This window comes from Dendronephthya gigantea, unplaced genomic scaffold (genome assembly GCF_004324835.1).
Source record: "Dendronephthya gigantea isolate DGI-Jeju-01 unplaced genomic scaffold, DenGig_1.0 000057F, whole genome shotgun sequence".
NCBI classification, from domain to species: domain Eukaryota; kingdom Metazoa; phylum Cnidaria; class Anthozoa; order Malacalcyonacea; family Nephtheidae; genus Dendronephthya; species Dendronephthya gigantea.
In genome coordinates, this window is record NW_021163067.1 from 310,183 (window position 1) to 324,664 (window position 14,482).

Consider the following 14,482-nt stretch of genomic DNA (forward strand, 5'->3'; position numbering starts at 1 on the left):
TGTTTGCCATTTCAAAGCCATACTCAATACAAACAAAATTTAAAAGTTTGCCAATACTGAAAAGGGACATTACTTTCTTACCTACCACAAATATCCAGAAAGCTGCTGTAATCATAACTTTAACATAACATAACCCTTAGATAGATGTTTCAAGATGCATTGAAATGAGGTGCATTGGTGCATTTCATGAGGGTTTTTTATATTTTAGGCAAAATTTATATATTATAGATATATATTGTTATATAATTGTCACAGAATAGCTAATGATTGATTGCCAAAAGATTGAAATCTTAACAATCAGCTGCCCAAAGACAGAAATCTTAACAGCTTAGAAGTTCATGCTAGACTGTGTTTTTAAGTGAAGCCTTTTAACATTGCCCTCATCATAATTTAAACTGAGACTGTTTACTGATTTGTTTGCAATTACTTTTCCGTACATAAATTATAATCACAATACTTAAAGAATATACCATTAAAGTGTAGATGAGTTTACTACAGCTTCTCGATGTTTGCATACTAGCAGTAGCTATGTGTATATACAGCTTTAAATTCATGGAAGAATTTGTTTCCATTTCCACCCTAATTGATTAGCTTCCAAATTATATGAATGGTGTGTACATTGTACATTGTACATATACATTCTCCTAGGAATATTATAATTTTATTACACTGCATAAATTCTATGCACAACAATAAAAACAAATGGCCATGCATGCAACATCAGCTTTTACCATTATCATTAACCTTTCGGATAATAATCTATTATAGCTTAAGAAAGTTTGCTATGTATTTTGTTCAATAATTGCTTTAAGGTGGTTTTAATTGTTTTTAGCCATCAGGGGTTGCAAGATTGAGAAAATTCCCAAAAGAGTTGGCCTTAACTTTGCTAAAGATGAAGATGATTTTTCACCCAGTGAAAGAAGTTCCTGATTCATTATCTGCTCACCTATAGTTTTTAATATCTTACCAAGTGAAAAAACATCACTTGCTTTGCTCAACAATTTACTATTAAGTATAATTTCTGACATACTCCAGGAGCAATGTTTCATATATACTAAAACAACATTGCTTATAAATTAACAATCAGCTGATGAAAGATTGAAAATCATAACAGCTTAGTAGAAGTTCATGATAGGCTGTGTTTTTACTACATATTTTTGAACAATTTGTGATGTTCCAATAATATTTTATAAAATGTGAAATGTTGTAACCCATCACATGTACATGATCTGTTAAGGACTGTATAAAATTTAAATAATTGACTGAAATCTTAGTATTGCATTTGATCAACCTTGATAAAACACATTAACTGTGGATAAACCTACCATTGCAATGTGTATGACTGCTATGCAAATTAACATGGCAACCTAAAGATTATGCATGTTTGTTCATATTGATATTTTCCTTAATGGACAGACTTGAGGGACAATAAATGCCTAAACATTCGCACAGGCTGCGAACGCATAACCATTAACTCTTTGTCAGCTGATCAGATGACCTTTAAAAATGGTTGGCTCACTTTAACTTGCATTTTCTGTGCAAATACTTGGCTGATTTTAATAAAAATTAAACCATTTAAAAGAGGACATTGTCCTCAGTAGATAGATGTTTTTTTTTAGTTCTATATGTTTCAAATTCGCTAGGATATTTCCTTTAGAATGCATGCGATTTAGCTATTATTCGATATTATACCTCAAAGCGGCCTAATCCTTAGAATATTGCCCAAAACGCAAACAAAAACTGGTTACCGTGATTTAGTTCACATTTCTAGGATCATTTTGATATATTTAGCTTCAAAATGGTGCCTTTAGAAGATTTTTGCCGATTTTTTACATAAACATTCATAATCTGCATTATGGTATGTATTATCGCATCGCTCACGGAAAGCATTTCACAATAATAAAAAGATTCACCAAAAATTTCGGGCAAAAAAAGCCGAAAAACGGACCCCTTGGTCCAATTTTACGCCAGGAATCGATTTTTGGGGTCAAAATTTGCCTAGGGGGTGGGCATCACAGACTTTTGTCACATTTTTGAACCGCGTGACAACATTCCGAGCAAGCGCTAAACACGCGCTTAGCAACGCTCATCAAGGCTCATCGCTTAGCTCTTAAAATGGCTTATTTCTCCGATTCTCTAGCACATCCTAATCTAAAAATACATCGAAGTTATAACAGAATGGATAATAGGCAAAATTGAGACAGTCTAAAGCTAACAGAAAACAAAATAAATTGACAAACATGGAATTTTGAAAAGTATATGGTTGCCATGGGCATGTAATTTGAGATAACAACGCAAGCTACTATTTTGGCTTATATTACAAGTGCGGCTTAAAACTATCTGCGGATTTGAATATAGCATTTATATGATCTCTTCAAGCGCTATCGTTTGGTGGTATTCCGGTATCTTTAGCTTAAATACTTGCGGAGATATTCAATTTAAGCTAGGGTCCCTTCTATGACACCCAAACATTAGGACCTGTCCATAAAGAGTTTTAACCTCTTATCGCCAGGTAATTTGTTAATAAAATGTTGAGATTACTCCCAACATGGTCATAGGGTATAGTCTATAGGCCGGCTATTGAATTCAACTGCACGATATTTAGTCACTCACCGAAGAGGTCCCTTACGCACAAACAGTATATGCGTTTTCGGTTTTGAACAATAAAAAATCCTTGAAATACGGTTAATATTCGTTATCATTTTACACGTATTAGCGAACATAAGGTGCTGTGGAAATCGCGCCATGCAATCTCATTTCTATTTCGCGCATTTTCTTCATCAGACTTCGTGGGAATTGTAGCATACAAATACTCGCCGGCATGCTCTTTAACTGCGACCAGAGTTTCCAGACTTTACCAAGCCCTTGGCATCCTTCACTCTCTTCCCTTATTTATAAGCGCCAAAAAGATTTCTTACAGCCACAAACGCACGATCTCCTCGTTCAATGTTTATTAAACGAAGTGGCTAGACAGCCGGCTGTATAGTTTTTACTTGTCAAGCCTAAATAACCGGCAGCCGGCCATATTGTTGCTTGAAGTCAGCTTGAAATACTAAACGGCCGGCAGTATTCTTCGTTTGCGATGGCGTAATTTCGGGATTTCAGTTGGTGTGCAAGTATGAAGAAATATATTTTTGTAAGGCTTCTAGTCAATATCGTTGCTGGAACCAAAAATTATGTAGTGCCAGGTTTGGTTAATATTAAAGTATGTATATAGACTGTATAGACGGGTTGCAATGTTTGTGTTGGAGGCGGAAGTACTTATTATTAAACTACAAAAATTAATGATTGGTCGCTTGATGTTGTTAAATCTATGTTAGTGAAAATGATTTATTGATTTCTCTTCTGCCTCCAGTGCAATCTAAACAAATTACGTCACGAGAAATCCATCTTTACATCAAAATGTGTAAATATGATTTTAGTTATCAAAATATTATTATTAAGTATAAGTGTTCATTGTCTTATATACCAAAGTCTAGTAATTAGTGACCAGTTTTATACGTGCTTAGCTTTGCATTTGCTGCAAAACCAATTCCTTGTCTTGGGTGGTCTTTTCAGTGAAGTACATTTAATATGATACCAACACAGGCACCTTTCACATGCTACACTTTCATCTTTGCTGCTGATTGTGGTTGAACATCCAGGACATATCCACTTTGTCTTGTTCTTTTTTTCACTGACATTAAGAACAACTTTCCATGCATTGGCAACAAAATATTTCTCAATCCTATTCAAATCGACATTCTCTTTGTCACGAATCATGTCTGGAAGCTTAAGAGGATTTGTTTCGACTTCTTCTGGTGGTATTAAATCACCACTTTGGATTGCGTTGTTAGCAACTGAACAACGGACAAAGCACTCTAAAAGAATCCTGTCCTTTTCTACTGCTTTCACCTTGCAAAATGGCAGCAACCCTTTCTTTGCTTTCTTTACTTTGGGTAGCCCAATGACAGTTAATTCCGCTCCTTTGGGCCTTCCTCTCTTGAGCATTTTCGGTGGCATTTTTATGTTTTTAAGCTCTTTCTGCTTGCAATCATTTTCTTTGCTCTTTACTTGTGAAGATGTACCAGCAGTCTTAGACTTATCAGCGAGGATGGTGGGAGAAGTTTTGGCAACGTCACCTGGAACATTTGATTTGTTTTTGTTTCTACTGGCCTTTTTTGATCACGGGGAATGGGACCAAAATCTCTTTTATCATAGGGTATGTCATGATCTTTGTTACGAAAATGTTCGTTTTGGGTTTTGGTGGGCTTTTCTTCATCAATATTTGTTGTGTCTTCAGTGTTGCTGCATCTTCCAAGACTGTCTTGTGCTTGCCAAAGGTTGAGAATTTGTTGCAGATCAGCCATTCTACTGTCAAATGTCTTCATTCCGCCTTCACTTGCCAGTGAAGCCAGGGTTCGTGCCACATTCATTGCCTTGTGGAATTTCTGGGCTTGCGTCAAAGTGGTAGATTTCTCTTTACTTTCATGAAGGACATCGACGTTGCTGATGCCGCATGTGGTTGGCACATTGGCTGCCTCAGAAGCTTTATTATAGTATTCAACGGTCCATCTGGCAGAGAGGAGGGAAGGATCAAATCGAGATAACTTAAGCGCAGTTCTGGCTTTAAGGATGTGTCTACATGGAAGTCCCATTTTCACAGGATACGTGCATTGGCAAGTGTTACCTGACACTGTTACTTCACCATAGGTACAACTCTTTATTAAAACTTTGTTCTCGGACAAAACCTGTTGTACGGTTAAACGTTTGGCAAGTTCAACTTGACGCTTAAGGTGTTTGAAAGCGTATGGTGTTAGAACTTCAGCATATGTGCGGATGTCCTCCTCACACGATTCAATTGATATGGGCTTGCGTAATGTTGCCATAATTTTCTGGTGTGTCCTTTCATTCCGCAATGTTCCAAGGAGTGCAAACATTTCTGTAAAAAATTGTAAAAGTGTTGCATAGCGAGAGCAAACACTTTTAATCTTCGCATTAGCACTCTCTAAACGATTGTTGGTTGTTTCACCAAGGTTAAAAGTTGAATCCTTAAAACAAGAAACCCATTGCTCTTTTATAGGGTGCCAATTGTCAAAGAAATAGTTTCTTACAGCTTTTGATTTGGTTTCCTTTAACAGATTTACGTTTTCTTCATAGGCTTCTTCTGTTTTGGAATAAATTATTGCGGTTAATATCTCAAGAACTCTGTCCCGTTCACCTGACGTTATCCCCATTTTCTCAACTGTTATCTCCCTTCTGAAAGTTCGAAGTGTATGATAAAGGCATATAAGTAGGGATGCGCTGGGAAAGCATTTGGCGAAGGCTTGACGTTCCTTGTCGGACATGATTACTGTAGTCCTTATCCAAGCTGGATTGTGCCTTTTAAATGCTTCCATGGCTGCTGTTATGACAGTTTCACTCTCTTCAGCAACGATTAGAAGGGCGACAATATCACTAAGGCCATTTCCATCCACTACCATCAGCACATAGAGTGGCATTCTCAAATCAAGAAGTTTGTAAGTAGCATCCACAAGCAGGAGCTCAGGAAACCTGTCGTACGCATGTTTCATGTACTGGTCTTGAAAGAAAAGAGACTTAAAATTGCTGTCTTCGTCCGTTGCTACTTCTACAACTGCGCCTTCTTTTGTCTTCAGATAATCCACGACGACGTCAAGGTCATTGCTATTTATTTTCGACTTGGTTTTGGTTTTCAAGTTTGAAATATCCTTTAATGTTACTCGCTGTCCTGTCGTGGTTTGTATTTTCTGTTGCAGCAGTTTGTTGTTAGCTTTTAGGCGCACTGCACCTTGGATTTCCTCTTTCAGTGCACCAGTGAGCTTTCGCTGACGAGGTAGATGTTTGTACAGTTCTTCTGACAGAGAATGGTTGTGATCCATGGTCATTTTCATAACTTCTAACGCTTTTCCGTCCGTGGACAAAACAATATAAACTTCGAACTGACATCCTTGTTTAAAGGTTTTAGTATCACGCTTTCTGTCGTCTCTATTCTCTGCTTTTCTTCCTCCAAATTTGCAGCTTAATTTCAGGGAGTAGTACTGGAGGCTCAACTCAGCATTTGCTACTCGTTTGGGGACTCGCTTCTGTGCAGATACAAGGGTTCTGACATCTCGTTTCCACAGCTCGCAAAAGTGAATATCCTCATATTTGGCTTTGGCCTCATTAAAGTCATTTACAGTATAGAACTTTCTACCAACGTAAAATATGTCATTACTAGCATCTTGATCTACTTCTTCTTTAATCGAGAGGATGTCACCTGTTTCACTTAAGGGGGAGGATTTAACTACATCATCTGGCAACACTATCGCAGTCTGTTCTGGTGATGTTACAGATGGTCGCTCTAATGCGCTAAATGTGAAGACATATGAAAATAGTTAAAGTATTGAATTCAATGATTGCACACTAAACATCTCAGGAGAGGATAGAATGGATTATGATGAATAACATGCTTAGAAAACTTTAATACTTGAGTGGTAGCAGGCAACATGGCAACATTGTGACGACTAATCAACTGTACACTACACTACTGTATAAATTATACTGTGACAAAACTGGCAGATCATTACCATGCTTTAATTTCTTTGTTTCTTATTTCATTCACCATATCCAATCGAATTTTTGCTATATCTTTCTATAAATGCAAATATGATAACAGCTATGGTGCTTAATGAATTACTTTACATACTGTTAAATTAATAAGCACATATACTGCACATAATAAACAAACACACAGCAGCTATGCAGGACTATGATGGTTGTGTATACGTAAAAGTTTAGGAGACCAATTACTGCAGGACCAAAACTCAAAACTAAGAAACCGACACATTGCCATCACAGATATACTACACCATGTAACTAACAAACTAAAAATCCAAAGGCAAGGATACAAGGCAAAGGTAGTTAATTAAATGCAATACCTGGTTGAATGAGAATGGCTGTTGAAATACCAAATGCTTCATGTACTAGTTGAAGAAATAGAAAACATTATGGTTAAAAATATTATTGCCCTCAAGCTTGCCCAGCAAATAATATTTGACAAAGGCATATCAAAATTGTATTGAGCAACGTTAAAACGAAACGTTACTTGAATAAAATTTTATTAAATTATTATGCCTCTTTGGAGTATTATTTGCTGGCCAATAATATTTTTTACTAGAATTTATTTTCTGCCTGATGTTTTTATTGCTAAGGGACCGGTCATTAAATATGGTAGGTGGGGGGGGGGTGGAGGAGAAACCCAACATTTTGACACAAAAAAACCACAAAAGTTGTATACTTTTTCAAGACCTCCCCATATTTATCTTATATTTTTTGAAGACCCCCCTCTCGATCCTTGGTCCTCTTGAAAATTTAGTTTTGTAGTAAACATGCAGTATGGCCAGCCATACTGCATTCTTACTACAAAACTGAATTTAAATTTTCAAGAGGACATCCATCTATTTCTTATAGCTATTTCTTATAGACATTTCTTATAGTTTAAAAAGACATACCAGGTTTAATGATCATAGCATTTTAATACTGATTGCCTATCATAATTGTTTTGCATATTACAGTATACCTGACACAGAAATACTCCACAGTCAATGTAGTTGTCTTGTTTCGGAATATCCTAATAAATTGTGTCAATGAACAAAATAATATTTAATTAACATAAACTGCCTCCGTTTCTAATCACCAGTCAGCAACATTTAATTATAACATAAAGTTAGCCTGCTCACAGCAACCAGGTATCTCTGTCACTTAGAAATTCAAGACCCAATGTTTCATCCAAGTCTAGTGTCGGGGGTTATCTGAAGTAACAACTTTAAGGATCTTTATGAATACAGTGACATCATTGACCAACAAGGTGAAGATACTCTAGCAGCCAATAACAATAGCTACTACCTGCTCTAATCATAGCATTTTGGTTGCAAAATAATAATTTTATGTTACTATAAATTTTATGTTACTATATGTGGCCGAGGGTCAATTAAATCATCCAAAGCTGACTAATACCACTTTTTAACAATGAACATATATCAGTGCATGATCTGTCTTGCTCGCTGTTATGCTACAGTGATCTGTCTTAATTGCCTTCCAACGTACTGCTATATGCTATGCACATATGACAGCTAGTAACTTACTTTTTTGCAGTCCCAAAACTCCAAGACTCTGAATTATGTTCAGGGTATAGGTGAGTAACAAGTTTTCTAAAAAAAATGTGTATTTAGACAAAGTACATAATTAACAGGACTGCATTTATACTCATTACTTCTGAATTGACGTATTACCTTATTTTAAATGATCCACAACATAGTCAGGTATGCAATCTGTACCACCCAAGGAGTCATAGTAGGTGACAACTTTATTTCTTTTGTCCACCACCTTTGGTTAGATACAAAATTACTTAATTACATGTACATGTGAGCTAAAATATACTATACAATATGTCATATGTAGTACACTAATAAAGTAGTCTACTCTGCTAGTCCATGCATGCACATGTCATACATACACATAGTGTCCAGTGTTTATCTTCATTGATAGGGAACATGAGCAAGTCACTTAGAACTGAACTATCCTAAAAAATACAAATAAATTATTATTTTTTATCATATGTAATTAACAGTTGACTATCTAGCAATATCTTGTTATTTCTCAACATAATTATAGTGTTGCAACATAAATAATGCATACAATTTAGAGCAGTACTACTTAATTGATCGAGGTATTGTCAGTCACTTTTAAAAACAGAAAAAATGTAATTAACACATGATTGTTTTATTATTTTGTTTATTGTTTTACCACCTACAGAGATGCACCATTCCTTTTTAGACTTTCGGACTAGGCAAGTTAAACAGTATAGCTTAATCCCCTACTACTTTAAAAAAAGGGGTAAGCATTTTCCACACAAATACAAAAATATAAAAAATTTGCCAACATCACAGGGCTATATATTTTCTGTATTTTACATGTTTTTTTCTGCTGTACTGTTAACTTTCGAAATTCAAAAGAGGAATGGCGCATTGATATTATTAATAATATAGCCTGCAAGCAGGCTCTCCAGTTGCTACAGGTGTACCTTGTCCATCCATCTAGCAAATGAATTGGAAAATTCCTCTTTTTTAAACTTTGTGAAACAGAAGCTGTTTTTAATTGTGATTGATACATTCTGTAAGAGACAATATACATATATATACCAATAATTAATTAATCAATCAATTATAACATTAACATATACAGTAAACCTAGCAATGCTCACCTATTCTAATTATTATCAGAGAACATGCAATGGAATATATGATCAAGACACATATAAAATTCATAACACATGTACACTATTGTGTAGTAATACCATACAGTGCAATATCATGGGACACCATGGTTGCCTTGAATGTATGCATGGTTTTGCAATTGGCCATGTATTCCTCAACAGCTTATAGTATAATAGTGTGTTTAGACATAGCATCCTTGATTAATTGATTATGAAGTGCATGCATGTATGTAGCATAACATAATGAATCATATACATACAGGCATCTTCTGTGCGCATTCTTGTAGAAGATTTCCATAGAAATTTATTATCTAGAAAGGAACCAAACAATTAATGATTATAAATTAGTAACCTCTATAATTTAGTATTTCAAGCTGACTTCAAGCAACAATATGGCCGGCTGCCGGTTATTTAGGCTTGACAAGTAAAAACTATACAGCCGGCTGCCGGCTGTCTAGCCCATAGATATCTCAAATACACTAGATAGCGCATCCCACCCTGCAGGCGAGCAAAAATTGAAGCCTGATCGCAGTCGCATTTTGCGGGCGGCGGCCATATTGGTCGTTCCCACGGAGCCAGATAATTTGTTTATTTTGTATTGCGGAAATTGACCAAGTCGACTACAAATCCTCTTTTGTGCAGTCAATTTTGGTTTTTTGAGTCTGGAACTTGCTGCAAATGATGCCAGATCGTTAGAGCTTTTTATTTTAAATAACGGGTAAGCAAACTTTAATTATTTTTTTGAAAATATCAATATTTGTCGACCCGTTAAAGAGCGGTCAATGACAATGTTTATGACAATTTATACGGACATACTATTGTGTTTTTTCAACATTTGGCTGTTAAATATATGATGTTGTGTGTAGAATTAAGATTGTTGAGGCATTTTCATGTATAATCAATTCCAAATAAAGCATTTTGAGCCAGTACTGCGGTAAAGATAGCAACACTGAAAAACTTAAATTTTAGTCACAGTTTAATATCAATGGCAAAACAGTCGATATATAGCATTGACATTCAAACAAAAATGGTTCTTATTTCTTAGTATTTAAATATTTATTTAAAAACAACATATATGTATTATTTCTTAGACCCATGGATCATATCAAGACGAAAATGTAGTATTAGAAGCATAGATAAACTATGATCAGAAGCTAGAGAAAAACAATTACAACTTTATAATCGCAGGCAATATAACAATTGCTATTATAATATAACATTTATAGTACGCGCGTGCTGATTGGTCGAGAAGCGTGTTTCTATAACTGTATAGAAACACGGGAATTTTCCCGCCGAACTTGACAAGCGAAGCGATGTAATGAGAATTTGTAATTGAATCGAATCATAATATTTGTACAAAATCTTTTTATTGAGTTATATTATAAAAGAAATAGAAAACATTTTTTCCTGTGTTTCTATACAGTTATAGAAACACTTGTGGGAGTTTGGGAGAACTCGAAATAACGTGGAAAAACTCGCCCTACGGGCTCGTTTTCCCACTGATTATTTCTCGTTCTCCCAAACTCCCACGCGTGTTTCTATAACTGTATAGAAACACGGAAAATGTTTTCTATTTCTTAATTGTTTTATGTAAATGTAATTTATAATCGTATGAGTATAGTTTTTGATGTTGTAAGATATTTCTTTTGAGGTCTATGAGTACAAGACATTTCATTTTTAATCCAAGCAATCAAACTACCAAATTACTGTTATTTAGTAATAACAGCTAATTGTTAGAGTAATTTGTACTTTATAGCTGCTTTGGAAAATAAATTTTTCTAATAATGCAAAATATTTCTCCACATTACAGTATATTTTAAGATCAATGAAATAAACTGCATAGATTTTATACTCTTAAATATAGTTACATTCATTAATTATTGTATGAATAATTTTATAATTGTTATAATAAAATATTGTCTTTGTATTTGTGTAATAGCGCTTTGTAATTCTTTCACACAAGCCAAATGCACAACCCCAACCTTTCTAAAAACCCCCTGAAATTTACAACTCTTTTCTGGAAGTAAAAATATGATAAACTCTCAATTTTAGCCTTTCAATTTAGTGGTTACTGTAAATATAACTTAAAAAACGTACGATGTCCAATTTTAAAACCTTGCCGTATTCGAGACATAGATTTGGAGACCCGTGGCAGAGTTTTTACTCTTTTGGCGCCAATTTTAATTAACTTGATTTAAACTCAGCAACTTTTATAGCAATGGGAAAAGTTAGAGGCCCTCAATGTTGTGCTTTCGGATGTTCTAAACGTAAAAAAGTAGGTCCTGATTCAAAAACTACAAGAAGTGATAGTGAAGGGCCAAGTGATGAGGAATCAAAACTGAAGAGAAAACTTCCCAGGACATTTCATCAGTAAGCAATTTATTTTTACAGTGTACTATAGTATTTTATGGACTGAAATTAGACTTGCATTACATGATAAGCAACCTTTATAGATTTCCTAAGGATCAAGGCCGACGAAAACAATGGATACACAATATTCGTCGAGAAAAGTGGTCACCAAAAAAGCAGACAGTTATATGTTCTGACCACTTCAAAGAAAGTTGCATCAATAGAACTGCAAATGTGGTCAGGATAAATCAGGATGCTGTACCAACCAGGTTTAAAATGTTTCCAGATCATTTAAAAAAGGCATGTTATTATTTAGTAATAATTTCAGTCAGATATTTATACATAGTACATTATATGAACTACATTTCCATGCATGGTCATAGTGGTTAGTGGTTGTTCGGGCATGCCCCCCCCCCCTCTAGTGAAGATCACTGCTGTCTAAAATACTGTATTTAAAGGAAAAAAAGGAGGGTTACTTAGTCAAGAACACAATGTTTTAGTATTTACAGATATCTCTCCAGATATCTCATATATCTAAAAATTGAGCTCCAGAAGTTTAAAAATAATAACAATCATGATTTTTAAGTCATGCTACAAGTTCCCTCTTGAGGAGTGATGTCATCTTTACTGATAAAACATTAAAAGTGGTCCTGATAAACAGATTGAAACATAATAACAATTATAACTGTGGGTTGTCTGGAGTCACATGGTTTTGCCTAAGGTGCAGCACTGAATGTCATAAGAAGTAGGGGGTGTAAAAATACATATAAGTGTCACAAATTTTGTGATCCCTTATTAAAATTTACCTTAAGGTTACAAAGGAACGTAAAACAAAGTCAAGCACCACTCGTGCGCAAAGAGATCTTACTTCAATGCAGAGTTCAATACCTGTCAAAAGAAAAGAATGTCAACCTGATCAACACCAGTCCAGTATGCCACTAATGGAAGGATTGCCCTGTGCTAATATTAAAGAGACATCCTTACCAAGCGAGCTTGATCAAAGTCAACATAATCTGCCAACAATAGAAAATCCTTTGTTGAGCAAAAATGATCAAGACCAACCAAGTGTCCAGCCTTGTTATGAGAATGACACAACAATGGCAATTGACTGCAATGACACATCTTCTATCCTTCCTCACCAGGATGTTCCATTTGTACCCCTTCAAGAAACCAAATCAGTTGAACCAGCAATCCCAGTTCTGAAAGATGAATTGAAGAAGTCAGACAAGAAAATTAAGATGTTAAAGAAAAAGCTGAAATTGTCACAACAACGGTCACGTCGTCTGCAGAAAAAGGTTTTCTCATTAAAAGAAGTTGTTAAGGAGCTTCGAGATAAAAACCTGATTTCTCCTAATTGTGAGGACATTCTCAATCAAACATTTGAAGGGGTACCATTAGATTTGATGAAAAGAATGAAATCCAACAAAAAGTCTGGCAAAGGTTGTGTGTACTCACCTGAACTAAAGTCTTTTGCATTAACTCTTCAGTTTTATTCTGCTAAGGCATATTCTTTTGTTAGAAAAACATTCAATCTTGCATTACCAAGTCCATCCCAAATTCGAAGATGGTACAGCAAAATTCCAGCTGATCCTGGATTCACAAAACCAGCATTTGATGCATTGAAGTTGAAGGCAGCAGAATCCAAGGAAAATGGAAAGGAGGTTCTTTGCTCTCTGATGTTGGATGAGATGTCCATCAAAAAGCATGTATCTTGGGATGGAAAAAAATATCAAGGGTATGTAGATCTAGGCAATGGAGCAGATGACGACTCATTACCAATGGCAAAGGACGCTCTTGTATTTATGGTTGTTAGTCTAAACAGTTCATGGAAAGTACCATGTGGCTACTTTTTCGTAGACGGGCTTAGTGGGAAAGAGCGTGCAAATCTTGTAAGAGTTTGCATTCAACGTCTTCACGATGTAGGAGTTCGAGTAACCTCATTAACATGCGACGGACCATCATGCCATATTTGTATGTTAAGAGAACTTGGTCTCAGTCTAGATCTTTCTGACATGGTTACATACTTCATTCATCCTCAAGATCCCAAACTGCGAGTGTATGTATTCTTTGATATTTGCCATATGTTGAAACTGGTGCGAAATACATTTGGAGAATGGGGTATTATTGTTAACAGGGACAGTGAAAAGATTTGTTGGCAATATTTAGTAGAGCTTCATAAACTGCAAGATGAAGAAGGTCTTAGATTGGCAAACAAGCTGAAAAAAGCTCACATCAACTGGAAACAGCAGAAGATGAAAGTAAATCTGGCTGCTCAATCCTTAAGTTCAAGTGTTGCCAATGCATTAGAATACTGTGCACAAGAGTTAAAGCTACCTCAATTTCAAGGATGTGAAGCAACAGTGGAATTTATCAAGATGTTTGACCATCTTTTTGACATTCTTAATTCAAGAAACCCATTAGGAAAGGGATACAAAGCACCACTGCGTCCAACCAACAAGTGCACTTGGGATGCATTTCTGACAGATGTGTATGATTACATCATTAAATAAATTGAAAAACCTCTGGTGTACAAATGTGCCAAACAAAGCGTAAGACAGGTTTTCTTGGGTTTCTCATTGGCATTAAAAGCATCAAGCAAATGTTTCATGATTTAGTTGAATCACAATCAGCCCCACTTAAATATCTCCTTACATACAAATTGAGTCAGGATCATCTAGAATTATTCTTTTGTGCAGTCCGCGCTTGTGGAGGGTTTAACAACAATCCAACTACAAAGCAATTTACTGCAGCTTACAAACGGCTACTCCTGCGAAGCCATATTGAAGGAAATGGAGGCAACTGCGAGAAACAAGATCCTATTGACATTCTCAGTGTACTTGGAGATTCAAATGTTGTTAATGGTCACGAAATCAATATTTC

General features: G+C 35.5%; 1 protein-coding gene across 1 annotated transcript; it reads right to left on the bottom strand.

Moving 5' to 3' along the window:
* Positions 1-8,271: 8,271 nt before the first annotated feature.
* On the bottom strand, positions 8,272-9,598 carry LOC114529541 (sentrin-specific protease 1-like). The gene is made up of 4 exons (XM_028551356.1): positions 9,514-9,598; positions 9,062-9,151; positions 8,495-8,560; positions 8,272-8,364 (listed from the first exon to the last, which is right to left on the bottom strand). Exons 1-4 carry the CDS (start codon positions 9,517-9,519, stop codon positions 8,272-8,274), a joined length of 255 nt encoding a protein of 84 aa, XP_028407157.1. The 5' UTR covers positions 9,520-9,598.
* Positions 9,599-14,482: the final 4,884 nt, after the last annotated feature.

Excerpts from the sequence above, each read along its gene's own strand:
- LOC114529541 (XM_028551356.1), bottom strand. Across the intron at positions 8,561-9,061 it reads TTGCTAGATGGATGGACAAG|GATAGTTCAGTTCTAAGTGA; the intron begins GTACACCTGTAG and ends TGTATTTTTTAG. Across the intron at positions 8,365-8,494 it reads ATAAACACTGGACACTATGT|GTGGTGGACAAAAGAAATAA; the intron begins GTATGTATGACA and ends ATCTAACCAAAG.